Below are 25,816 nucleotides of genomic sequence, written 5' to 3' on the forward strand. Positions count from 1 at the left end.
CGAGACCGAGCAGGCGATCGGCCACGACTCTTAATCTGCGATGGTTTTGGCACTCATGAGTCTGTGGAGGTCATGAAATTTTGCTTTGCTAACCGTATAATCCTGTGTCGTCTCCCGTCTCATACGTCTCACAAACTGCAGCCATGCGATGTGGGCGTCTTCGGTCCTCTGAAAACGGCATATCGGGCACAGGTTGAGCAGGCATGCCGAGCTGGTGTGGGTGCCATCGGCAAGCCACACTTCACCTATCTTTATGATCGCGCCCGAAATGAAGCATTTACATCCCGGAATATACGATCCGCCTGGTCGAAAAGCGGCCTCTTTCCATTCGATCCATCTCGCGTCCTCCGAGAGTTTCCAGCGCCACGAACCGAGATACAAACCACGATCCCTGTGGACTAGAGGAGTTAGGACTCTTGAAGCCACGGAGAGTTTTAAGAGGGCATACTATTTGAGAGCTGAGGAATGACCAAAACCCCGATGAGTCTGGGGAGAAAATAAATATTCGTCCTAACTCTCGAATCCGTATGCCCAGGCAAACATCCGCCCCGCACATTTCGCTACGCTCTTGCAACGCTAGCACCCTTAGGGTTAGCCCCTTCTGGATAGAAATCTACTAATCTAATTTATCAGAAATATAGTTTAGGCTATGTTATTTAAAAGATATCTTTTGCCCGACCGGGAAATACCAAAGTTTAAATTACTTAGGGGGGGGTTTCCGCTTAAAAAAGTCTTGGCCAGGGCCCGGGGGTTTGAGTTTGGCTTGGGGGGTTTGGCTTTGAAGGTTTGAACCAAACAAATCCCCCCCTTTCCCATCCCCCACTAAGTACTCCTGTTTGGCCGACTATATTTAGGATCTTCAGTCTTCATATGGATAAGATTTAATAACGCTCGTTCTAACGCCTTACTTTAAACCCATTAGTTCGGCCTAGTTAGTTCATTAACTTAGATAATTAGTCTTTGCTATCCTTAAGGCATCCAAGTGTGAATAACCTCATGTCAGGCATATCATCACAAGTAGTCCTATCCATTGGAAGTGTTCAGGATAGGTAATAAATCTAACTAGATTGAAATGAGTGCTTTCATCGTTGACTCGGACATAGACTTTTAGTATTTGAAATTTTCAATTTATGACCAATTTGAATTGATAATATCTCATCGCGCATCTCCCTCAAAGTAAGGATCATAATGAAAGCAAATTTTGAATCTGACAACAAGACGAGGCCGTTGATTGATAGCAGCTCTCGGACTACATATGGATATCCCTACGATACTTGAAGATGGTATGTCTCAAATGGTGGCCGTGTATTTTGCCCTTTCCATATTCTCGTGATAGGCGCTAATTTTGGCGTCAAACTCCCTTGAGGAAGACTTTGGCCAATCGATGTGCATCGGACACCTGTAAATCTCGTAATCGGCATTCCTTCGACAAAACCTGCAAAATTTCCGTGCGCAGGTTTTGCATCGAACAATTTGAATCCAGCAAGCGCTCCAAGCAGCAGATAATCATAGACTGCATCACTGTGATGAACGCCGCGGGCATCGCGTCTGTATCGTACTCATAGCGAATATTCAAGGCATCATTTTCAGCTTGCCATTCAAAGAGACAAGAAAACTTGGCACCTTTCGCCGAAATGGGAGTCGGTGTCACACCATCGATAGGAAAGGCGCGACTGTGTTTTTCTCGGACACGATGGTCATGGAATGTGACCACGCAATCGAAGAGTGGTTGCTGCTGCCTTTGTTTGGCAAGTGATGGGGGTAAAAATGGCAGACCTAACAGGTTCAATAGCTGGTGCCAGGGAATTGCGTGCGCTAGTGCGGACTGAGATGATGCGCGAACTTGAAAGAGAGCTTCCTCCGTCGTGAGATTATCACTACTTGACTTGACCCTCACAGGAAGAGGTTGCAGAAACAGTCCAACCATTGACATGTCCCTCATATCGGGGCGGTTCATATACGGAGCTCCTAAAAGGATATCATCCCGTCCACAGAGAGCATGAAGCACAAATCCAACCGCCGCCAAGCCAATTTGATGCAAGGTAATACCAGTTCGGGATGACAGCGCGAGAAATCGCTTATAGAGCGAGTAAGGAATAGCCTGCATCACAGATGCTCCGCGGTAAGACCGCCTGGGTGCTACTTGTGTACCTAAGCCCACTGGAGTAGAATCAAGAAAAGAGAGTCCATCCAAGTATTTTGGCCAGAATGAGGCACAGGATGACCCAATGGGCTGATTCCAAACAGTACTTTCGAAGTATTCGTGTTTGGGAGGCTCTAGTTCTTTTCCGTGGTATGCATCGGCTGTTTCCAGCAGAATCACGTTGAGAGCTGTCAAATCGAAGAGTACGTGAGAAGCGCAGATGACGAGCGTCGAGGAGGAGATAATAACCCGAATGAGATCTTCACTGTCGAGCCTGAAGGACTGCTGGATAAAGGCTGTTATATCGACATCATCCATGAGAGGCACAATGATGGCATTTGGTGAGAGGGAGCGTTTTGTTTTCCCTTCTTGAGTCGTGAACCTAGACCGTAGAATTCGATGTCGGTTCAAAACTTTCTCCAGGGCCAATTTGAGCAGCTGTTGATCAATCTTGCTCGAAAGCTTCGCGACATAAGGCACATTGAATGACGACCTCTCCTCGGAGTTTTGGTGGCGGTGGATCCATTCAAGCTCGGCAGGTGAAGGGTCATCCAGGCCGAGGGACCTGCTCTGATCTCCCAATAAATCCCCCGAGATAGTGTTTGACTGCGCGCTATCATATGTTTGGATATGGTTGGCCAGACCTCGGAGTGAGGATGCTCGGATGACATCGTTCACGGTGATGGGAATGTGAAAAATCTTCTTCAGTCGCGCCACGAGCGCTAACTGTAGTAAAGAATGCCCTCCTAGCGCGGCAAAATTGTCGAAGCAGGATATGTCATGTGTCTTGTCCAGCGCCAAGAGTCGTCGCCATTCTTCGGCAATGGTCTTCTCCACTGAAGTCAGAGCCTCATTGCTCCCTGAAGTCTGACATGTCGGTGCATGTGACGTGAGGGTTTTTGTATCAACCTTCCCATTCTGTGTTTGAGGCAACCTCTCGAGGGCGAATACTTTTTGGGGGACAGCATGGGGTGGTAGCGCTTGGGAAAGCTTTCGCTTGAGGAGCTCTGTATCAATTTCTTTGGGCTCAACCCAGACCACCACAACACCATTTTCTGCTGTCGCAACCGATTTGCGCACTGATGGCATTTTCTGAAGAACGACTGTTGTGATGTCATCCAAGTTAATTCGGAAGCCTCGCATTTTGACTTGGCGATCGTTACGACCACAGCAATGCAGATTTCCCTGCTCATCCCAGAACCCAAGGTCACCGGAGCGGAACATCATTTCTTTTGTCGAGCTCCCACAGAATGGATCGGGAAGAATCTCCTCCGATGTCTTCTTCTCCATGTTGTGGTAGCCTTGAGCTACTTGAATACCAGCAATGAAGATTGTCCCGACCACAAAGGGAGGCTGAAGGTCCAGTTGCTCGTTGAGAATGTAAATTCTTGCTGACGGCAAAGGACGACCAAGGCTCACCGTACCGCCAGGCTTTAATTGGTGGTGGCAGACAAGAAGGGAAGTCTGTAACACAAAATTGAGATTTTGTCTATTTCCGAAAACATATGGTTGTCTTACCTCTGTGGGCCCGTAAATATTGTACAGTGTTCTTCCTGCTGCCCATCGTTCGACTAACGGCTCTGGCACAGGCTCTCCTCCGAAATGGACCTTGAAAAGCGAGCAAAAATATTAGAGGGTAGGAATCCCGTGTGAATATGCTCAAACGTACCGATTTCAAGTTCGGATAATCTTCTGGGCTCAGCTCTGAGGCTACGGATGGGGTTAAAATAGCAACATCCACGTCTTGAAGATGAGAGAAAACATCGTCTTGTTCTCGCCGGAGTACCAAAGTGCTTCCGAAGCAGACTGTGGAGAGGATCTCATGTATGCAGCCGTCGAAGCCAGGAGAAAGCATTTGCGCAATTCGTACGCCAGGATGACTTGTGGGCCGGGCAGCCGGTGCAGCGTATAAGGCAACAATACTTCGATGTCGGCATAGTACACCTGGAGAATTTTAGCATAATTCTGATCCAATGACAAATGCCCAAAAGGTACCTTTTGGTTGACCAGTAGATCCCGAAGTAAAGCAAATGTATGCTGTCGAGCTTGGCCGCGGTCCTCTGATCGGCAGGTTTACTGGGCCGCTGCAGCTGTTAAGGATGTTGTCGATCGCCAGCGTCAACGGCCCATTTTGGCCTACTACGGAAATCTGCAAGCTGTCCGGAACGAGTAAAAGTCGTGCTTCACCGCGCTCAAGAAGCTGGGTACGGTATTCCGCAGAATAAGATCCGTCCACTGGACAATAGATTGTATCTGCTTGCATGGCTGCTAGCATAGCCACAATCCAATTAATGGAACGATCCGCTAAGACTGCAACCACTTTTCCGGGTGGAACAAGACATGAAATTATAGCAGCCACCTTGTCTACATGGCCAGAGAGTTTGGAATAGGTCAGCGTGATGTCCGCCCGCTGGATTGCCGCTCTGGAGGAGTGCTGGTTCGCAGCAATTCGAAACAGATCGCTGATAGTCTTCGCTGCATCGCAGTTCCTGCTAGCTGATGATCCAAAGTTGCCTGTGGCCAGCAAGCTTTGCCGCATTTGGAGAGGAAACCTCAGGTCGAGGCACTTCTGCACAGTAACCTGGTCACACAAGATAACAGAGAGGAGGTTGCTATAGACAGCTCCAACATTTTCAATCAGTGCAGGTAGGAAGCTTTCAGTCCTATAGAAAATGCTGATCTTGCCATCTGGGTTGACGACCAGATTAAGAGGAGTGGCTGCGGTATTTCGGAAATATGGCTCACGAAACTGTTTGACAGCGCTTAATCCTTTCGCAGATTCCTTGTCTTGGACAGTAACGGTGGTGGAAAATGATGGAATATTAGAAGGGAGATGTGAGCCATGGAAGCTAGACAGATACTGAATGATCCGATGAATTTGCTGCAAGAAGTCGGCTGTCTTTTGCTGTCTGTCGATCTCAACGACCACAGGCGATGTTTCAATCAATGGTCCCAGCATCGTCTCAGTCCATCTGAAAGGAAGCGAGCGACCCGAGAAAACGGCCCCATAGGCTATCGCATCTGAACCCGTGTAGCTGGCGAGGAGTAGCACCCATGCGGCATTGTAGATGGCAGCTGGGGTAATATTAGCAGCCCGAGCATAGGCTTCTATCTTGTCTTGGTCTATGCTCTGTGGAACGTGGATTTGTGCATGGCCGTTTTTGCGGGGGCTGTGGGACAAAGAAGGGAATATGATCTCCCCAGATGCTTTGGGAAAAAGTGGCTCCAACTCCCTCCAGAATTCCTGCGCCTCTGCAGTTGTCTCCAAGCGTAAGCGATCCATATCCTGGACCGCCACCGTAAATGGAAGAGAGCTTTCAGTGGGTTTTCCATGGAGCTTGTTGTCGATTTTCTGGAAAATCAGTGATGCAGAGTAGCCATCTATAAGCGCATGATGAACAGTCCACACCACAATACTCTGACCTGATTCTAACTCATCACCTTCACAATGCAAGACTGCAAAACTGTTGCCCAGATCAGCGCGGGTAGTCAATTCATGGAGAGCCATGTTGATCTCCTGCTGCGTATTGACAACCATCTCGTCCCAATTAAATGTAGGACGCAGCTGAAGACTTTGTGTTGGCTCAGCCTGTAGCCAACTGAAAGTCATCCGGAACAATGGTTCTGTCAAGGCGAGCGACTCCCATGCTGCACTGATGCGGGGGATATCGCTTGTGGCATAATGTGAAATATGTTGCACGTAGTTCACACTTGGGTCCTCTAGAGTGGCAAGAAGGAGCCCTCTCTGTAGAGGAGTAAGTGCTACCTCTTCAGTTCGATATGACGCTTGAATATGAGAGGGAGCAGTTGGACCTTTGGTGACACAATGATCTATCAGAGCTTGTATGGACGGCGCAAGGAGGATATCCCGAACAGGGACGGTGAATCCACGCTCACGGCAAAGCGTGGATACTTTGATGGCAGTCAGTGAATGTACTCCGTAGTTCACGGCCGACTTTTTGGTGTCAAAATGATCGATTGGAATATTGGTGACATGGGAAAGTGCCATCATTATCGCTTCATCCAGAGTGCATGTGACACTTCCAACATGATTAACAGTCGAAGGTAGGTTTCCGCTCAAGACTCTCTTGAGGGCCTTGACATCAGTCTTGCCATTCATCATTGGAAGATGACTAAGGGCCACGAGATGATCCGGAACCATATAAGCTGGTGATATCGCTTTCCATCTGGCAATAAGCGTTTCTGTATCGACGTCCTCTGGACCAACCACAGAGACCAACATTCCGTTGAGAACGAGCGAAAAAGAGAACGTGATATGTTCGTCAAGCTGCACGACTTTGGCATCTAAATCCTGGGAGAGGTTGACGAGGAACCCTCGGATCTTCGTGATCCGATCCCTTCGGCCAAGGAACTCTAGCATTCGGGACCCCGACTCGGTGATCACCCACTTAGCCATGTCACCTGTGCGATATGTTCTATCGTTTTGATACTGGATGAACTTGGTCTCTGTCAATCTCTCGTCACCCCAGTAGCCTTCTGCTAGGCAGTGACCCGAAACGAATATCTCGCCTTCGATACCAATATCACTGACTTCTTGCAAATTTTCATCAACAAGCGTAATGGTGGAATTTGGAATGGATTGACCAAGTCGGGTAGTGTGGTAGCGGCCAGTCTTTCTGTCTGCCTGCAAAAGGCCCGTTAAGATGGTACATGTAGCTTCTGTTGGCCCGTACGCAATCCAGAAATCAACATTTGCAGAAGACCAGCCCTCGATGAGTCTCTGGGATGGGGTCTCGCCCCCCAGAATAACGCGCTTGAGCTCCGGATAGTCGGTACTATGTGTTGGCAAGCTCAAAACATCCAGGATAGAGGGAGTGACAGCAAACACATTCGCTGTGACCGCACGTTCCTGGATAGTCTCAGAACTGGCGAGGACTACTGTCCCGCTATTACATATGGTGCTGAAGAGCGCACCCATGAAAGCTTGTTTGATATTTAGCATTCATCTAGCACGTCGGGAGAACATGGACGTCTTACCGTCAAACGCCATAGAGAGTACAAGAAGCATCCGGTCGCCTTTGGATATCGCAAAATTAAATGGGGGGGATGAAACGAGATTGAGCACCGAGGCATGTGTCAGAATGACGCCCTTTGGTTTGTCGGTTGTCCCGGAGGTGAAGATTATGCACATTCGTTTTGAAAAGTCGTCATTCAGAGATTTCACAGTTTCCACGGCAGGGAAATTGGTTAAAACATCCTCGACACTGACGCATCTGACTTCCCGTGTCCGGATATCGGGCTGAACGCCTGTATAAACGATCAAGTCTGCATCAATGCGCCCAAGAATCGAGTCTATCTTTTCTGGTGGCCATTGTGCTCGGTCAAGTGGTACATAGCACCCTCCGGCTTTGAGGATGCCCAAAATTCCCACAACCATATCGCAACAGGAAGTCGCCAGCAATGGAATTGGCTGCCCAACGTTCACATCGCACTGCTGGAGATATTGCGCCAATTTTGAGGAAGCGAGGTCTAGCTGCCGGTATGATAAGACGGAGTTTTGGCCATCTTCTACGGCATGTCTGCCGGCACTTTCTTGCACTGATCGACGGAACAGATCGAGGACAGACTGTGGATCTTTCGCAGCCATGGTGTTAGTTCTTGACTGGAGGCTGATTTGATTTTCAAACTGAGATCTATACTTATATGGAACACTCCCTTCTCTACATACTTATCTGAACTAAAATAAACAGCTGACTTTTGTAATGTTACCTTTTCTAATATTACGAACAGAATGCTGGGCGTCCCACCGTTGCCCGCATTTATAGTATACTCCTTGCATCCTTGCCCATCAAGCAAGGGATGTCATCTAGATCGTGCAGAAACTAGCGTTGCTAGCTCAAGACACTTCATGATCTTGCTTTTGCTCCGGCATGCAATGTAGTACTGCGTCAAGCCAGCAAGGAAACGATTTTCCATAAGGACGATGGTCTCTAGCCCTGCCACATCTGACAACTCCAAGAGTCTTTAGTCACGTCAATTCTTTAGACCAACGTGTTCATCGTTTGATCCTCCGACTCATCTTTCTCTGACGCTTTCCCAGTCATTCCTGTTTTACCATGGCGATCATTACCTCGTTGTCATCTTCTGCCCCCAAGGCTGCAAAATCTCCAACCGTTGATTTGAAGACGTTTTCCGACGCCGAACTTGGCAGCAGCATCCCTATACCTCTACTTAGCACCAAGGACGGAAATTTGATGAGACAGTGGAACGCTCAGGTCCCCAGCCTGGTCAATCGCTGTGTGCATGAGCTCATTGCGGACCGCTGTGATAAACAGGCAGATGCTATAGCAGTCCATGCTTGGGATGGCGAAATCACTTATGCTCAGTTACATGAACTTTCTTCTTCCCTGGCAAGACATATCATTGCCCATGACTTTGGGGCGCCGGGGATCATCCCGCTCATATTTGAAAAGTCTATCTGGACCACCATAGCCCTACTCGGGGTAATGAAGGCAGGTGGCGCATTCCTTCTCATTGACCCGGCCCATCCTGTCTCGCGACTGCGAGAAATTTGTGCAATCGCAAGAGTAAAGCTCGTCATTGCATCTCAACAACAGACCGACCTGGCCCGAAAACTCGTTCCGGATGTGATTACTCTAGGCGAGAATGAGCCTGCAATCATGAAAGCCAGTTTACATGGCAAATTGAGACCGGTCTCACCCGAGATTCCAGCATACTGCGTCTTCACCTCCGGTTCAACTGGCAAGCCTAAAGGTTTCTGCGTACAGCACGATGCCTTTGCCACAATGGCTGCAACTGTTCCCGTGGCCATGGGTCTCAATGCCACCAGCCGGGTGTTCCAATTTGCTTCGTATGCCTTTGATGCCAGTGTTTTTGAACACCTTGCATGTCTTGTGATGGGTGGTACTCTATGTGTTCCCTCAGACTCTGCACGGTCTGACTCCGTTACCGATGCTATCAACGAATTCCAAGCCAATTTCACGATTCTTACTCCATCGGTAGCCCGCATCTTATCACCGACTCAAATGCCTAGTCTCCGCACGCTAGTCATGACAGGAGAACCCATGAGGAAAGAAGATGTTGATAAATGGTCTTCATACCTCCAGCTTGTCAACGGATATGGCCCGTCTGAGTGTGCTGTTTGCTGCTGTGTGCATTCCTCTGTGAACTCGACCACGGAGCTCGGGCAAATCGGTCGTCCCCTCGGCGCTTGTCTATGGCTAGTTGACCCAGATGACCTTGAGAAGATAGTTCCAGTCGGTGCCGTAGGTGAGATCTTGATCGAAGGTCATACCGTAGGCAAAGGTTATCTATCTGATCGAGATCGGACCACTGCGGCTTTTGTTGATGCTCCTAAATGGCTGGCAGAATTCCGCTTAGGCACATCGAGGCAAGTGTACAAGACTGGTGACTTGGCAGAATATCGGCCCGACGGGACATTGCGATTGCTTGGAAGAAAGGATTCTCAAGTCAAGATCCGTGGGCAAAGGGTCGAATTGGTGGACGTGGAGCAAAAGCTCAGGATGTTTTATCCTCAAAGCACAGAAGTCGTCGTGGAAGCTATCGACACGAATCGCACCCCAATGCTCATTGCTTTTGTATCTCACCAAAGCTCAGCCGACACCAGTGACGATGGCGATTTCCTTTGCCCACCAAATGCCTCATTCTACGCGGAGTCTCAGGCGGCACGCAACACATTGGCCAAGTCATCCCCGAATTACATGATCCCTTCTATCTTTTTCCTTCTTGCATACCTTCCCACAATTATTACCGGCAAGGTCGACCGCAGGCGTCTGAGGATTCGAGCTGAGGCATTGTCACCATTAGATCGGGCCAAGTACAAAAACCCATCTGCCACCTTCGATTGCTCATGCACCCTTGCTTCCCCGACAGAAGACGCTCTCAAGGGGCTATGGGCTCAAGTGCTCAGTATCGCGCCAGACATGATTGGACCAAAGCATGACTTTTTGGAGCTTGGAGGATCTTCCATCGATGCAATGAAGCTGGCGGCGCTTTGTCAGAAGGAAGGCTTTGCAATTCGCGTTGCATCTATTCTTGCTCATTCGGGTCTCCAAGAAATGTCTTCAGTCATCGAAAACCACCGGGACCAAATTGCATCCCCGCTGCCTTCATACAAGCTTGACCACAACCTACGCGACACGTTAATTCGCGATCGGTTGATTAGCGAGATGGATGTGATTGATGTTTTCCGCACCACAGAATTCCAGAGATGGAACCTCGAGCAGCCCTGTGATCATCTTACAATCGAGCTACCGGCCGATGTTGATATCAAACGCCTTGAAGACGCATGGAGAAAGGTAATCGCAAGGCACGCCGCTCTGCGAACGGTTTTTATCCTATATCAAAACCAAATACTCCAAGTGGTGCTGAAGGGCTGGAAAGACAGAATGGAATTCATGGATGTACAGGAAGAAATTCCTCCTGTCATTGAGGGTTTGATTCGCGAAAAGTGCAGGCAGTTTCCGCCTGCTGGGACGTTCCACTTTCATCTCACATTTTTATCCAGCCCAACGTCTCGGGTCCTCTTGGTCAGGATCAACCATGCCCAGTACGATGGAATCTCGCTAGGAATTTTGTACAACGACTTCATGTCTGCATACTCCGGTCGAGAGCTTGCAGTGTCAGAGGACTTTTCGGATTATATGCGCGTTCGACATGCCCAAAGTACGCCAGAAGCGTTCGACTACTGGAGAAAAGCCCTCGACAATGCCACCATGACGGTTTTGAGCCAGTCTCAACCAACATTGCAACGAGATATTGTTATCCACGCGGAGGACTTGGCCCGCCCATTACCTCCCAAAGGAATCACGCTCGCCACTTTGCTCACATCTGCATGGGCTTGGACACTCGCAGCATCCACTGGCCAGTCAGACATCGTATTCGGCTACGTGTCCAGTGGCCGCGACGTCCCTATGGATAACGCGGCCCATTTTGTCGGGTCAGCCGTCACCACGGTACCTATGCGCCTCACTTTGCAGCGATCCTGGACAATTTCGGATTTATTGGGGGAAGTGCAGAATAAGCGGATTCTCACCGCTCCATATGAAGTGATCGACTTTGAGGACATTGTTTCGCAAAGCACATCTTGGCCCGCTGGCACACAAATCGGCAGCGTCTTTTCTTATGAAGACTTCGGGGAGGTTCCCGAAATCTCATTGGATGGGGTCCATTGCTTGACAAAATTCCACTTCCAAAAGACTCCGACCGTGCCTTACGCTTTGGTCTCGCCCAAAGACGGGATGATCGGAGTGAGGGTTGCGGGCCGCACCGATTTCCTTTCTCGGGCACAAGCTATGCGACTTTGCGGAATGATCTGCACTACTGCGAAATATTTCTCCCTGTTCCACGAGCGCCACCTCCCATGGGAGCAGTTTTCTGAATCTTGTACCTAGAGAACTCTAGTTGCGGAACGAGCATGTCAAGGTGCTCCTACTTAATCGATCGTGCAGTTTTTCCCTTAACTCCACTCTTTGGACTTAGAAATTTGGCCCAAAACCTTACTTCGCGGTGAAGAATGATAGATCAGTCACACGTGTCCCAGTCATATTTGAAGATTCCTGGGTCCTATCATCGTACATGCAATGCCTGTCCCTTACGGGAACATTATCCCTTCACTAAGCAACAGTGTCTTCTGGAATGCGCCACCTCAATAATTATATTCAATGGGAGGTTTCCAGGCTTGCATGATGGAACTTCATTCACAAGCGTGCATAAGCCATAAGTGTCCTTCCAAGGTGGCTAAAGATGTGTGAACACCAAGCGATTTGATAGATCTGGTCGCAGGGACTATCGACGCAGAGAAATCCACTCCCTTACTTAGAAACTTGGAAAAAGCAAAAAAAAGAAAAAAAAAGAAGAAGAAGACACGCACAATGCAATAGGAAGAGCAAAAATGAAGTGCTGAACAATATGCAAGGGCAACGGCCAGCTCAACCAGCTAAGTGAATGAGCCTGTAGCAAGTATCCATGCAAATAGATCTCCACATCGGTGTATAAGGTTCATGCTTTGCGATCAGTCAACGCGGCTAAGCCAACCATTGGGTTTGTGCACAGTGACTCCAAGTCCTATCGACTCTACCCCTTTGGCTGCCAAGATATAGTAGTTGCAGAGCACCTTGCATGTAAAAATTTTCATGGATTGCATTAGGAGGCCTGGCCAAATATGTAAAGCAATTCGACGGAATACTAAACATACCAGACCATCATTTAACCTTGCGCCTGGTGCTTGAAGCTGACGGTTGCGATCTTCTCTCACTTTCAATTGTGTTAACACTCTGTCACACAAAGCAAACTCCAAAGCCGTTACTTCAACCATGTTCGACGTAAAGTTGCCTCTTGAACAAGAAACTACATCGCCTTACTTGGAGCAAGCATTGCGGTCATGGGATAAGGTCAACAAGCTCCAAGCTGGAGGAAAGGTCCTCTTGGATGGCGAGAATCTTGATATTGCGAGCGTGATTGCTGTTGCTAGGTATGTATCTGACCGCCGGATCTTCAGAAAAGTGCTAACAAGGAAAAAAAAAAAAAAGGCACCATTCCCAGGCCACTGTTAGTCCCAATGGTGATATTGCCCGGCGCGTTGAGTCTGGGGTAAAATGGCTGCGGGAGTATCTCGCCAATGGCTATCAGGTCTACGGTATGTTACCATGAAGTTACCTTCAATGTATAGTGAATTGATAGAATTCTTAACAGGAGTTACTACGGGATTTGGTGGTAGCGCCGATTCCCGCACTTTGGACTTTCATGGACTGCAAGCTGCCTTGTTGCAGTTAACTCAGACTGGGGTCTTGTCAGAATCTGACTTGGACCCAGCGAAAGCAAACTATGACATCGGTTTCCACAGCATGCCTGTATCGTGGGTACGCGCCACAATCGTGGTACGATGTAATCATCTCCTTCGTGGACATTCCGGTGTTCGGTTCGAGATCATTGCCTACCTGCTTAGACTACTCGACCTCGGGATGACCCCTGTGGTCCCGTTGCGAGGCTCAATCTCTGCCTCGGGAGATTTGATGCCGTTGGCATACATCGCTGGAATCCTGGAAGGTAACCCCGATATCAAGGTCCACTGGGAAAGAGAAAAGAACGGAAAGACAGTTGTCATTAGCGCTGCGGAAGCTCTGGATGTTGCTGGACTTGAGCCGATTGTTTTGGGACCCAAGGAAGGGTTGGGTCTTCTCAATGGTGCTGCTGCGTCCGCAGCAGTGGCAAGCATGGCCATATATGACACCAACCAGCTGGCTATCCTCTGCCAGTCCATTGTAGGTATGTCATGCGAGGCGCTCCTGGGGAATGCAGAGAACTACCATCACTTTGTTGCCGCCATTCGCCCCCACAGCGGCCAGCTCGAAATTGCTCGGAACATTCGTCATTTCGTGCGTGGTTCGTCCCTACTGGAGACGTCCGAGACCAAGAATCGCACCCGTACCGGTTTGTTTCAGGACCGTTACGCGCTCCGAGGTGCATCGCAATGGATGGGCCCGGGGCTAGAGGACCTCCTTCTTAGTATTAAGCAGCTAAGCACGGAATTGAACTCTACCCAGGACAATCCAGTGATTGACACACAATCTGGTGAAGTCTATTCGGGATGCAACTTCCAAGCTGCTTCAGTGACAACCGCGACAGAAAAGACACGCCTGGCTCTGCAAATGATGGGAAAGATGCTCTTTAGCGTCTCATCCGAGCTAATTAATCCTGATTTGAATCGCGGGCTGCCTTCCAACTTATCAGCAGACGACCCCAATCTTTCATTCACTATGAAGGGTGTCGACATCAACATGGCTGCCTACATGTCCGAACTCGCGTTTCTGGCCAATCCAGTCTCATCGCATGTGCAATCAGCAGAGATGAATAACCAGCCTATCAATTCACTTGCATTCATTTCGGCGAGATATACCATGCAAGCGGTAGAGGTGCTGTCTCTCATGAGTGCAGCTCACCTCTATGTTGCCTGCCAAGCGCTAGATCTCCGTGTTTTGAACGTCACTTTCCAAGATGCCTTGGACGAAGAGATTCGAATTGCTACTCGGGAAGTTCTCAACAAGCTAGCCGAGGAGCCTCTTGCATCCCTCCAAGCTGAGCTGATCAAGACAGCTCGGGATGCATGGGTAAACTCCGCAAGAGAAACCCTTCACTTGCGTGCGCAGCTTGTCGCGAACGCCATAGCACCCCCTGCAATGGACATACTTGGCCAGCATGGGCCTTCATCGACGCATCATACGGATTCACTTTCAGCAATCAGTGATATGATGGCGCGTGTCAGGTCCAGTTGCATATCTCTATTCGAGAGCATGCGCGAAAACGCCTTTTCTGAACCACAGACCGAGAGATACCTTGGGGATGGGGCCAAACTGCTGTATCAATTTGTCCGAAACGAACTCAAAGTACCCTTCCATAGAGGCCTGGTTGAACATCCCACTGTGAAATCTGGATCCGGACTCAATCGCGAGCGCAAAACTATCGGATCCTGGATTTCTATCATCTACGCGGCAATTCGCAGCGAGCAGATTACGGGTTCATTAATGGAAATGGCGAACTGCTTCGAGTGTCGTAATTGTAACAGGCAGAAGAACGGGTTGAACGGAAACCATATCACGTGTGACGTGGACGCGGTTATCTAGAATGGAGTAAACCTGATTACATCCCTCAAATTGTCTACAATTTATTCTTTGTTCAGCATGAACTCAATTTTCTATTCCTGCCTCTTTTGCTCTTCCATCCGTCTCACTTCGTATTAGTAGGGCCGACAATTCTGCAATCCTCCCACCCATTAGTTTCTTCCTCCTTTCTAATCAGTACCCACGTTGGCGATGCAACCTTTCCAGTGAGAAGAGAAGTTTGGACACCTCACATCATCCCCTTGCCTTTATGTCTTCCCTTCAGTATCCTTGTTCGCCAGGTTTGTGTCAGATATGTGTCCAGGACAGATGGTGACATTGAGCGGCAACGAATCTCCACTACTGTCACTACCAGTTGCATGATGCAACGTATCCAATAGATCTGTAGAAAGTATGTCCATCGCAGCTGTCTGCCCTATCAGATCCATGGAACTACTAGCTAGCCATTCATAAATATGACATGATGCGGCCTAACGGAAAATGTGACAAACCATGGTGTGATCAAGGAGAATGCATACCTCCCTGCCCCTTACTTTGTGGTGCAATAATGCGAACAATACGTATTCTCGAATTTGATTTGGAAAGACTCCGGTGTCTGCCGATGCTACCAAAGATATGTGACGGACGCCCTCAGTATTCTTTTGACTTTGGAAACGCTCTGAGAAGCACACTGCAAATCTCTCTGTTATCCCAAAAATGGACATACCAGACAACAGAGTCTTCACACTGGCGAGCAGTTTCCCGGAACGTGTGGCAGTTCAGGTATTCTTGATTGCAATCGCCTTCTTGGTTCTCTGGAAACATGTCCAGCTTCGCAAACTTCTGAATTCCGTCATCTCAACGCCCATCAATGTACTTCACCCAAACAGATCGCATTGGAAACAAGACTGACGGAGCTGGGAGTAGGTCTACCTTTGCTGGAAATACCCGATCCAGTCATCGGACCGATCGGTGGATATACCTACATGCCCATTTCGGTTCCCGAATGGGCAAGGCAATATAAAGTTTTCTGAGGGTCGGGCGAGGTCTCGAGAATGGGGGAGTGAATTTGGCCACATCTATCGCATCTGGGCAGGGAGTACTCCTGAGGTGTACGTGAATATTCTGATAGTGCATAAAGGAAGGTGCTAACAGATTTCAGGGTACTTACCAAGCATGATCAGATGCCCGCTGTCTTCAAAGACTCTCATTTGCACATAAAGTCAACGAATTTTGATGCGGGATGGCTATTCGGCGAACTCGTTGGTAAAGCGTTGGGTCTACTTAATGGCGGGGATTGGAATCGTGTGCGAAATATCTTTGCGCCGCCGTTCCACCAGGCCAAGGTGGTCAACTTCCTGCCAGTAATGGAGCGACGGGTGCAGCAATGCCTTCAGGAGCTACACGAGAATCCTAAGATTCACCGCAACGGTACTCTCATCCTGAAGCCTGCGGATGACCTTCGCCTCGTGTCATTTTGGGTTCTCTGCGACATACTATACGGAGACATGAGTCCGGAGATGGAAGCTCAGTTGCTCGAAATTGTCGAAATCCGAGAGAAGGTGTGGGCGGGTGTTACCGCCGGGGGTTTAGCCCGCCTATCAATCGGACGTTTCCTGCCAACTCCAACGAAACATGCCCTGAGAACTTTTCGGGTTATGTGGGCTGGTTTCAATCGTCAGGCCGCCGACCGAGCTCGTAGCTTGTTCGACGGGCTCCCACCAATCTGCGACTTCTTCTCAGCCGTGGACTCTGGCAAGCTCTCTGAGCATGAGATGCTGGATACCATGGATGAGATACTCTTCGCAAACCTTGACGTCACTATCGGCAGTCTGTCGTGGGTGCTCGTGTTTTTGGCTGCTCACACTGACGTGCAAACGGATTTGCGACGAGAAATTGTGGAGAATAAGTCTCGAGCTTCTCCGGCTGTCTGGGACGAGTATATCTCTCAATCCTCCACACTACTGATGGCTTGTCTTCTGGAATCTGCTCGGCTACGGCCTATCGCATCTTTCTCTGGGGCACAAAGTCCCCCGTCGGACCGTCAGGTGGACCAGTATGTTATTCCAGCCGGAACCAATGTCACAGTTGACATTCATGCTTTGAACAACGACGACCAAGCCTGGGGAGATGATCGCTACCAGTTTAATCCACGACGTTTTTTACAAGCAAAGAATCCGTCCGAGTTCCGTTATCGACTTTGGCGCTTTGGATTTGGCCCTCGGCAATGTCTAGGGAAATATCTCGCCGACCTGTTTCTGAAAACCTTGCTTTCGCACATCCTCGAGAATTACTCGATTCAGATGAAGGACTCGTCCCAGCGGTCGATGGACGATTTTAAGGGTAACTCGAATGCGTGGATCAATCTTGCTGCGGAGGACGTTGTGTGGGTAAAGATCACTAACTCGGAGTAAAGAGAGATAACAAATCATTCTGGAGTCGACGATTTTTCTGTAACTAACATCCTGAAACCATGCTTCTTATGGGAATTTTCCATGAAATCAGGAAACAAAAAGAGGATCGAGAACAATAACTCCAGGAAAGATGATGATGAGGTATAAAATAAATAGTATTGAAGAGGAAATCTTACTTCCATTCGATTTTTGTTCTCGAATATTTGATGGCAAAAAAAAAGACAAGTATCTTTCTATATCTCTAGTCTATGATTTGGTGATTCCCAAGGCTTGTTTCAGGCCTGTGAAATCATTTGCTCGATGTAATCCTTCCTCGGGAATATTTTTGGGGACGTAGTCCTTCCCTGATAAGAATGCCTCTCTCACTTTGGGAAACTCCTCATATGTTGAAGATTGGCAGTCATGTCCGAGGATCCAGGTGGGTCGAGGAGTTTTGATCAAGTTTGGATTTTTCTTGATTGCTTCCCAGTCAGGACGATGCCACGAATCGTGGTTCTCCTTTCCTCCAGATTGGATGATGGTAGCCCGTTGATATCTGCGCTTGATCATCAGCTATCGAGATCATACAGGAGGAAATGTACTTGATCAAAGGCAACCCTGAGAGCCAAGTCCCTCACCTTATTTTTTCTGCAATTTTGAGCCCGAGAGGCACGTTGTCCTTTGTGGCCAACTCCAAAGTGATAGCCAGCACAGCAGCATCTTCTATGGCCTGGCTGGCCCCCTGGCCAGCCATAGGGAGATAAGGATGGGCAGCATCACCGGTCAGAATGATGCGACCTAGCGGTGACAGCCAGGTATCCAAGGGGGGTCTTGTGAGAATGGGAAAATTGATCGCCTTCCCAGCTGGCGTATGCCGTATGATGGGGGCAATCTTGTCCCGGCAAGGCCAATCCTGGATTTTGTCTAGCACGTGCTGCACGTTGGCCGGAACTGTCCAGGACTCACGAGCGTCGCCGTCGGGATCAGGGTGAGTGAAGATCCACATAATGGCATTTCCCCGTTTGACGGTACAGATGGTGATCTCGCTGTCTTTGCCTACAAAAGCCGATGCATGATCACTTTTACCAGCGCCTTTGAGGAGCCAATGTGCTGCATGGTCTGAGAGGATCTCGCTAACGTCAAAGTAAGCCCGAAAAGCCGCGTAGCCTGAGGACACGGGTGCCGGATCGCCGCCTGTCACAAAACCTCTGGCCTTGCTATGGAGGCCGTCGCTAGCAATGACACAGTCTGCGGCCACTCTACTACCATCGACAATTATACCAGCATTGGAATCCGTCTCCCAATAGTCGGTGACTTTAGCATTGAATCGCACCTCGACTCCAATGTCTCTTGCATGCTCGTAAAGTATATTCGCCAGGTCGCACCTGTTCAAAAAGTAGCCATCGCCGCGGCGGAATCCAGTCATTTCATTTGTGACAATGAATTTCCCAGCTTGGTCATGAATATCCACAGCTCGAATATGGCTGATTTGAGCTTCAAGTAGCTCATGGACGCGTCCGTTTCCCCACTTGGCCAAAATCCGAGCGGCATTACTTCCAATACCTATACAGTCTCCTGATATAACATGAGCCTGATATTCTTAGACTGATTACAAGTCGGCTCACCTTGAGGGCGCGGTGCAGAAGCCTTTTCGAATACTGTGACTGAATGTCCTTTGCGATGACACTCGATGGCGGCGGCTAATCCTCCAATCCCAAGTCCGACAATAATGATATTGATTCCACTTGATCGCGGCTCCGCAATGGCGGCTGGCCCCTGGTTCGATGGAATTGATGGAATAGTCATGATGAATGGTAGTGAAGAGGTTGAGTTGGCAACGAGGGCGCAATAAAAGGAGTAGAAAGAACCCCGGTATAGTGCGTGTGATGCATTCCCTTCATTCCATCGGAACGGAAATTGACAAATTGATGCAAGGGTCAACGCTAGAAGCCAAAATTTCATGTTCCAATGTATGTAATGAGTAGAGACCCACTCCCTGGCCCTTACTTCAAATAGTACAGAGATGCAGACATTTCTTCTAAAAGGTCCTGCGGCGGAGCCAGGTCAACGCGTCATGTTTTTTCTCTCATCTTGCAGCCTCTGCCTCGTCATCAAAACCCGGATGACATTCTTACAGTCACTAGCGAACTCAAAATCTATGGCCAAGGGCACCTGAGATTACCTATCTTGCGCAATGCGCCGTGGTATTAAACAAACATAACCGTGGACATCGGTGAATCCACGTGGTCAGTCCTTTGAAAGTCACGAATCTCGGGTTCACTATTGAGCTTTAGTTTGGAAGCCTGCCAACCCCCTCTGAGGACTTTGTGCTGATTATACATCTGTCACAGTCCATACCTGTTCTCGTCAACTTAGACTTGTTTACAGGGTGCATAGAATTGCAACATTGAACTGGATTGATCGATAGTATGATCTTACGGATCAACGCACATTCTTCAATCTGATTTTCAGTCGCAATTTTTGAAGGACAAAGGTGGATTTGACAGAAGAATAAGAGTCACCGTCTTGCATATACTATGCTGTATGGGCCACGTTTTGGCGTAACCATTACAATACCAACAAAGGCCCTTTTGGCAGCCAACCGAGTCCATCATTCTGAACTCTGAACGCTAAAGTTCCCGAAATGTGTTTAATAACTCCAATCACACACTTCGTTTACCCATCCAGTTCTGACTACCTTGATCTTACAGAACTTGTGATTCTTGCTTTTGCTTCCTCTTCTCTTCTCCCAACTTCGCTTTCCATTTTGTATGATACGATTTTGTGTAATTTCGGTGTATTGACTTGATTATGCACCAATATTTGCAACTGGCTACCTTTTCTGTGCTGTTTTATTTACCGGTGTACCGAGGTGGTCAATTCGCTGTGGCAAGTTTACACACGCAAGTGGTCAATACATCTAGCCCCTACATTAAGGGAAACTTAATGCTCTAAATGCTGGCTTTGCATATCTTCTTCAGGCCTACAGTGGGTTTCAAAAACAGTTTACCCCCCAGACACACACGTTTACTCTCCCGGAGACCCATTTTGACGCCTAGTCTGGCTCGCCCTAGTTCTGGATTCTCCCGCAACCAATACTACGGTGCCATGCCGCGGGGAAGGGGCTTCATCTAGCCAGAATAAGCTTAGCGTAATATTAGTGGGGCGCTGGGAAAGAAAGTGTGTGTGGCTGGGGGGTTAATCTGTTTTCGAAATCTTCTGTATCGTATGGGTGAGGTTGAAGGATATTGGCTGTTATTTTGAAATTGGCTCTGATCCGATCCAAATATACCATTTCCAGTTACTCGACAGTGATTTGAGTTTGAAACCCTGGAGCTGAAGCGGAAGTAGCATTCAACAATTTTTTTGCTTCTATTTTGGGTAGGATTCCCGAGTCTCCACTGGCCCCACTGATCACCGCCAATAAGGCTGACGTCAATGCTCTGGCTCTTTCCCCAACGTACATTGATATTCCAACGTGCTTTAAAGATGGGTTGGGTAGGAAAGTGAAACTCGAATTAAGATCACCTTGAATAGGTAGCATATCCCAACTGTTCTGTACCTTGTAGTAGTTGTTCGTTTTAAGATGGGGGCTCAAGGGACCGCAGGAAATGGAGACTTGGAAACCCTGAACCCTCAGATGTTTATTTGGAAACCACCATCGATCAATGCCAATCCCAGATACAATCCACTCGCTCCCCGGGGGGCATGTGGCTGCCCCTGGGAACTGTACTGGAGGTTCCAGGAGCAACATAGCTCCTGGAGTCAACTTACACGATCTTGGAGCTGGTAGTTCTAGCGCTGTGTAAGCTCATGTACTCAATATATCCTTAACTTCAATCACAGGTACGCTCCAGACCATCCCAGAGATCCGCTGTTGACCTGTACGCAGGTCGACCCCATTGATAATGTTAGCGCGATACTTCCACCCCTTCCTCATGACTAATATTCTGCCACCGTTTTATTGCGACTTCCTGTAATTAAACCATCTTGATACAATATTACGGTAGGAAGGTAGGTGGGTATGTGGAAGGGGTTGAAACATGCGGTATTGCTCTAATCCCTTTTAGGAAGGCGGTTAAAAGACGGTATTAATCATAAAGAATGGTGGGAAGTACCACGCTAACATTATCAATGGGGTCGACCTGCGTAAGAACGGCTTAAGGTTCCACGAGCAGAAGAGTTACCGGGACTGCCCAACACGTTCCTGAACCATCGGTTTGTTTAGGAGCAAGGTATGTTTCCCCTTCCTCGGTCACAATCTCATAACCATACTGCTGGAGTAGGCCACTTTCCCTTATTTTCTGAGGGTTATTTTCAACACGAATTATTGTGGTTGATGTGGACATCTTAAGAGAATGACGAATGAAAAACTTCTCTTCGACTTACACCACTGTGATGTATCGCAAGCTGGGCGAGTGGCGAGGTGGGGCAGAATGGTAGAGCTCAATTACAGGCTGGAGAGTGGTGGTGGGGACTGTCTTAAATAATGTGTCGTACAGAGGATATCGGAAGCAGATTCCCCTGCCAGACCCATACGCTTTCTTTCCTAATGCCCCACTATAATTACACTAAGCTTAATTTTGCTAGAGAAATTTCCCTCACACAGGGTGGGGGTGAGTGAAGCGGGGTGATTAGCTTTTCGAGACTCTGAAACTTGACGATCTGGACGAGGAGAGGCCTACGACCCCTGATCCTTTTGTAATGAGACGGTTGAGAGATATCTATGCGTTTCTGCCTACCCACCCCATATTTTTGGGACCTCTAATAGAACCGGGTATGTATATACTGTAATCTAGGCTTTGACTCAGTACTTCCCAAGCTAGCATTATTCATTTACATGCGAGGGCTCGCAAAAAAGATCTGCCGCTGTGTGGTATTTTGTTGGTTGCTAGGAGTTGGTCTTGTCGGCTCCGCGCCTATCCAGGTTTTACTGCAGCCTCTTCCCCGCACGCCCCCGTTCTGCCACCGCCTTGCACGTTATTTGCCGTTGACTAATCATTCCACCGACTCCGTAGCAATTCTCGGTCATCCCATATACAAACCATTCGTAAGACACAGCAAAAGCGTGTAAAACTTGAGTCATTAGGGATACCTCCTAACAGTTATAAGACCCCATTGGTTAGACTTCATTTTTGATAACATCACTCAAGCTCTATTACTGAGTCGACCTGCACGCTGTTACTGAGCACTCTTAGCAGTATCCAGAGTGCCACTAAGCCCAGATTGGAAGTAGGTTTTATATAATCAACTTGGGACGGGACGTTCCGCTTCAGCCTTACCCTTATACTCGAGTTTATTGCAAGCCATGGCCCACGATTGTTAAATTGGCCACACATCAGTTGTAAGGCCGGACTGTAATCTGGGCTTTGACCCACACTGTGAGATGGTAATAGGCGTTATATTTAGAATGCTACGGAGTACACCTAGTCCATTTAGGAGAGCCTGTGCCGCCACTTTTGTGGCTCCAATTCCAAAGGCAAACTACTCCCTCCACCGGGTCTCGCCCGAGGGCCCGGAATGGAGCGGAGGTAACCACACTGTTATCCTTGCAAGCAGGCTGAATAATTTCAGGCCAGAGACCTGGGGGGTCCGAAACTATTAGGAAGTGCACGGACCTCCGGCCCAGGTGGAGAAGGTGTTTTTATTTAGCCAATCCAATTCAATCCTACTTTTCTACAGAGAACGTTGTTGAAACTTGCACAGTCTCACCACTTTCTGCTGCCTCATATTTTAAATTTTAGACACCCGTCAACACCGCCTTCTTTCCTCTCACCTTTGTTGAACTCGCAATTAGGCTGCCCTTTATCCTCAAGATCCAGTTCATTTAATCTGATCGAGGTAGTAAAGAATGCTATCAATTGAGAATCAACGGTAGCCGTGGACAAAACTCCCTCACCTATCTCCCTCGCCCTCACAAAACAAACGTGGTGGTGCTGAAGTGAACCCACAGGAAGTGTTGCGTGTCTATCGGCGTGACTACCGCAACCACGGAGTCTCTGTAATATGCTCAACTCAAGCAACTAAACACCACTCATTCATCAATAAACACTACTCATCAATAAACACTACTCATCAATATGAAGTAGCTTGCCAATCGTGGGGAGAAGAGGAAATGAATAGTATTCTTATTGCCCGAATAACAAGGCATACATGCTTGGTCTTGGTAACCCCGATTTGGTCAACCACCATTTCTGGCGGCGGTTACAGTACAGTACTCTGAACTGGGGCTATTGTTGGCCAAGATGTGGACGCCACAAATATAAGTTCCGCGTTCCAGCCGGGTCTAGAACTTGGCCTCAGTATTGCTATTTTGGGAACAAATTGGACGTATGATTTGTCTTTTGTCATACCACTCTCCACTTGCATGAATTTCAGTTCCTGACGGCAACCTTATACAGAAACCCCAGGTAGGCTGGCCACTCCAAAATCAACGCGGCTAGAGTTCTATCCACTGCAAATAGCCACTTGTTAGCCACTGCTAAGGGACCACTTAGCCATTACTAAGGACTACCAAGCCACTACCAAGGGCCACTTAGCAACTGTCAAGGAGAGAGACATTGTCACAAGGACGCATCCCTTGTCTCCAAGGTCGATGTTCAGTGCGTGGGGCTGTGGGCTGCGATTCTCGCCTTAGGTATAAGTAGAGATAGCAGACATGTCCTAAAAAGAGTCGTCACTATTAATACCGCTATTGTAGACTTTAGAGACGGAGAGCCAGGAAGTAAAAGAAATCGCAGCGTCCTCACCTGCTCTCCTGTCCCTCCAGTCCAGTCATAATAGCCCGATACCTAGTTCGGCTTAGCGGCACCCTGAGCAACATCAAGAGTGATACCGAATCTCTTCAGCAGTCTGAAGAAACACTTAATTATTTCTAGAGGAAGCATTGTTCAACTGAAAGGAGCTAAAAGTGGATATAAGTGTTATGTTCTTTTAGTTCGCGTTTGTTGACCCAATAGATAAACTTAACTCTGAGTGATTAAGAACCGTTTGAAATGATGAAGTTCAAGGTCAAGAAGTGGTGGGTAGTGGAACAGCGAGGTACCTTAGAATAAACAAGTCTTAAAACGCGGGGCGGAAAGAGTGGTGGAGGGCCCACTATTTCTTTAATGGAAGGAAGTGATGAAAGAACATTGGCAAGAGGAAGGCGGGCAAGAATGTAGACAATCTGCGTCTACAGGGCGCGAAGCCTATCCTATCTCCGGATTAAAACCGAACGACTAGAATTTTCCCAGGGAGCTACAATTCGAGTCTTGAAATATTCCCCAGCAGCTAATCTTCCTCGTTCTCGAATTTTCCAACCTAGCTAATATTTCCACTCCCTAAGTTCCCTCACTCCCCTAATATTCTCTTAGTCGGATTTTCTAACCTGGCTAAATTTCTCCCTCCAAGCCAGCCAGCCTACATAGTCCTGGCTACATAGACCGCCACCTATATGGCCCTGGCTACAGCCAGCCGCCCGCCAGCCCATATAGCTGTGACTGAGAGTTCTGGCCCAAGGATGCGAGACCCGAATCCACACTTGTGGAGCGTATGACTATGGGATAGCTATTCCTCGGGGACACACCAAGGGACGGCCCTAGCCCAGGGTCGTGGAGTCCACACTTGTGGTAGAAATCCCCTGGGGGAATTTGCCCTTGAGGATCAAGTTACCCTAAGGTAGGTTGTGCTTGAGGAAGTTCCTTCCTGTGGTCTAATGTCCTCGGGGATGTTTGCCCCTCAGGATCCTCAACCCTGAGGAATAGTGGCCCTACGGTCATATACTTTGGCGGGAGTTCATTCCTGCGATTTAGGGGCCCGAAGGCGACATTCTCTCAATGGCATTTGCCATGGTTAAAGCTAAAAACAGATTTTTCCATGTTCTAGCACTCAAAGCGAGAATCAAGGTGATAATCAATTATATAGCAAGGCCGGATAGATACATAACTTCATCAGCAGGCTTTCGCTGACCGATTCGGCCTCTTATCTAGCTTCTCGCGGTTATGTTCGACAAAGTGATTTCAGAAGCCATAGAGTCTATCGCTCTATACTTTCGCCACACGGAGGTCCTTTTTACTTCTTTCAACTGGTTTTGGATAGTGGGAGCCCTAGAGGAGTCAGGGAACTTGAAGCCACGGAGAGTTTCGAGAGGACATACTAATTGAGACCTGAGGAAATGACCAAAACCCCGATGAGTCTGCGGAGAAAATAAATACTTCTCCTGACTCTCGAATCCGTATGCCTAAGCAGACATCCGCCCCGCATATTTCGCTATACTCTTGCGACTTATTTTCAAGGGTCATCTTCCGCCGGTCTCTTTTCTGTCGAATTGATTTCTTCTCCATAGTAGAAGCCTTCGATAGTTCGCGAGGGATCTTGGCCATAATTATTGTGAGATAAAGGGTTCGAATAAGTTACAGTAAAAGATGGAGCAACAGGTTCGATGCTACTTATTTATAGCAAGAACTGAGGTTGAGAAATGGGAAAGAAGAAAATGCCAAAATGCGAAAATGTGCCTGTTGGTTCTCAAAAGACCACGGTTTCCCCCTCAAGGCCACGATGTTGGCGCCGCAACTGTTTCAGGGATAACGGGCCACGATCTTGCCTCCATGGCTGAATGATATCGTAGACAATCCTAGCTGGGGTCTCTTCAATACCAGAAGGTGAGCCGGAGGTGAAGATAAGGCATAGTAATTGGAGTT

At 48.3% G+C, this 25,816-nt stretch overlaps 5 protein-coding genes across 5 annotated transcripts; 3 read left to right on the forward strand and 2 right to left on the reverse strand.

Annotated features, from left to right (window-relative positions):
- Window positions 1-1,351: 1,351 nt before the first annotated feature.
- Window positions 1,352-7,751, reverse strand: N7473_006080 (non-ribosomal peptide synthetase; the record flags this gene model as incomplete). Its single annotated transcript, XM_057152020.1, has 5 exons — window positions 1,352-3,607; window positions 3,662-3,751; window positions 3,813-4,087; window positions 4,139-7,087; window positions 7,142-7,751. The coding sequence occupies 5 exons, from the start codon at window positions 7,749-7,751 to the stop codon at window positions 1,352-1,354; spliced, it is 6,180 nt and encodes a 2,059-aa protein (XP_057009825.1).
- A 469-nt stretch (window positions 7,752-8,220) lies between these two features.
- On the forward strand, window positions 8,221-11,538 carry N7473_006081 (non-ribosomal peptide synthetase; the record flags this gene model as incomplete). Its single annotated transcript, XM_057152021.1, has 1 exon — window positions 8,221-11,538. One exon carries the CDS (start codon window positions 8,221-8,223, stop codon window positions 11,536-11,538), a length of 3,318 nt encoding a protein of 1,105 aa, XP_057009826.1.
- Window positions 11,539-12,459: 921 nt separating this feature from the next.
- On the forward strand, window positions 12,460-14,766 carry N7473_006082 (uncharacterized protein; the record flags this gene model as incomplete). Its single annotated transcript, XM_057152022.1, has 3 exons — window positions 12,460-12,617; window positions 12,676-12,782; window positions 12,839-14,766. The coding sequence occupies 3 exons, from the start codon at window positions 12,460-12,462 to the stop codon at window positions 14,764-14,766; spliced, it is 2,193 nt and encodes a 730-aa protein (XP_057009827.1).
- Window positions 14,767-15,459: 693 nt separating this feature from the next.
- N7473_006083 (cytochrome P450) lies at window positions 15,460-17,156 on the forward strand (the record flags this gene model as incomplete). Its single annotated transcript, XM_057152023.1, has 3 exons — window positions 15,460-15,615; window positions 15,670-15,854; window positions 15,905-17,156. The coding sequence occupies 3 exons, from the start codon at window positions 15,460-15,462 to the stop codon at window positions 17,154-17,156; spliced, it is 1,593 nt and encodes a 530-aa protein (XP_057009828.1).
- Window positions 17,157-17,331: 175 nt separating this feature from the next.
- Window positions 17,332-19,008, reverse strand: fqzB (FAD-dependent monooxygenase fmqB). Its single transcript, XM_057152024.1, has 3 exons — window positions 18,761-19,008; window positions 17,774-18,710; window positions 17,332-17,691 (listed from the first exon to the last, which is right to left on the reverse strand). The coding sequence occupies exons 1-3, from the start codon at window positions 18,939-18,941 to the stop codon at window positions 17,403-17,405; spliced, it is 1,407 nt and encodes a 468-aa protein (XP_057009829.1). The 5' UTR covers window positions 18,942-19,008; the 3' UTR covers window positions 17,332-17,402.
- Window positions 19,009-25,816: the final 6,808 nt, after the last annotated feature.

Source organism: Penicillium subrubescens (genome assembly GCF_028828155.1).
Source record: "Penicillium subrubescens strain IBT 31985 chromosome Unknown utg000004l_segment0_segment0, whole genome shotgun sequence".
Lineage (NCBI taxonomy): Eukaryota > Fungi > Ascomycota > Eurotiomycetes > Eurotiales > Aspergillaceae > Penicillium > Penicillium subrubescens.

What these genes read in the sequence shown, in the direction of transcription:
- fqzB (XM_057152024.1), bottom strand. Translation starts at nt 18,941, where the DNA reads ATGACTATTCCATCAATTCCATCGAACCAGGGGCCAGCCGCCATTGCG. An exon ending in TTCTGCACCGCGCCCTCAAG is followed by an intron (nt 18,711 to 18,760) that starts GTGAGCCGACTT and finishes ATGTTATATCAG; the next exon opens with GAGACTGTATAGGTATTGGA. An exon ending in AAAATTGCAGAAAAAATAAG is followed by an intron (nt 17,692 to 17,773) that starts GTGAGGGACTTG and finishes GATCAAGCGCAG; the next exon opens with ATATCAACGGGCTACCATCA.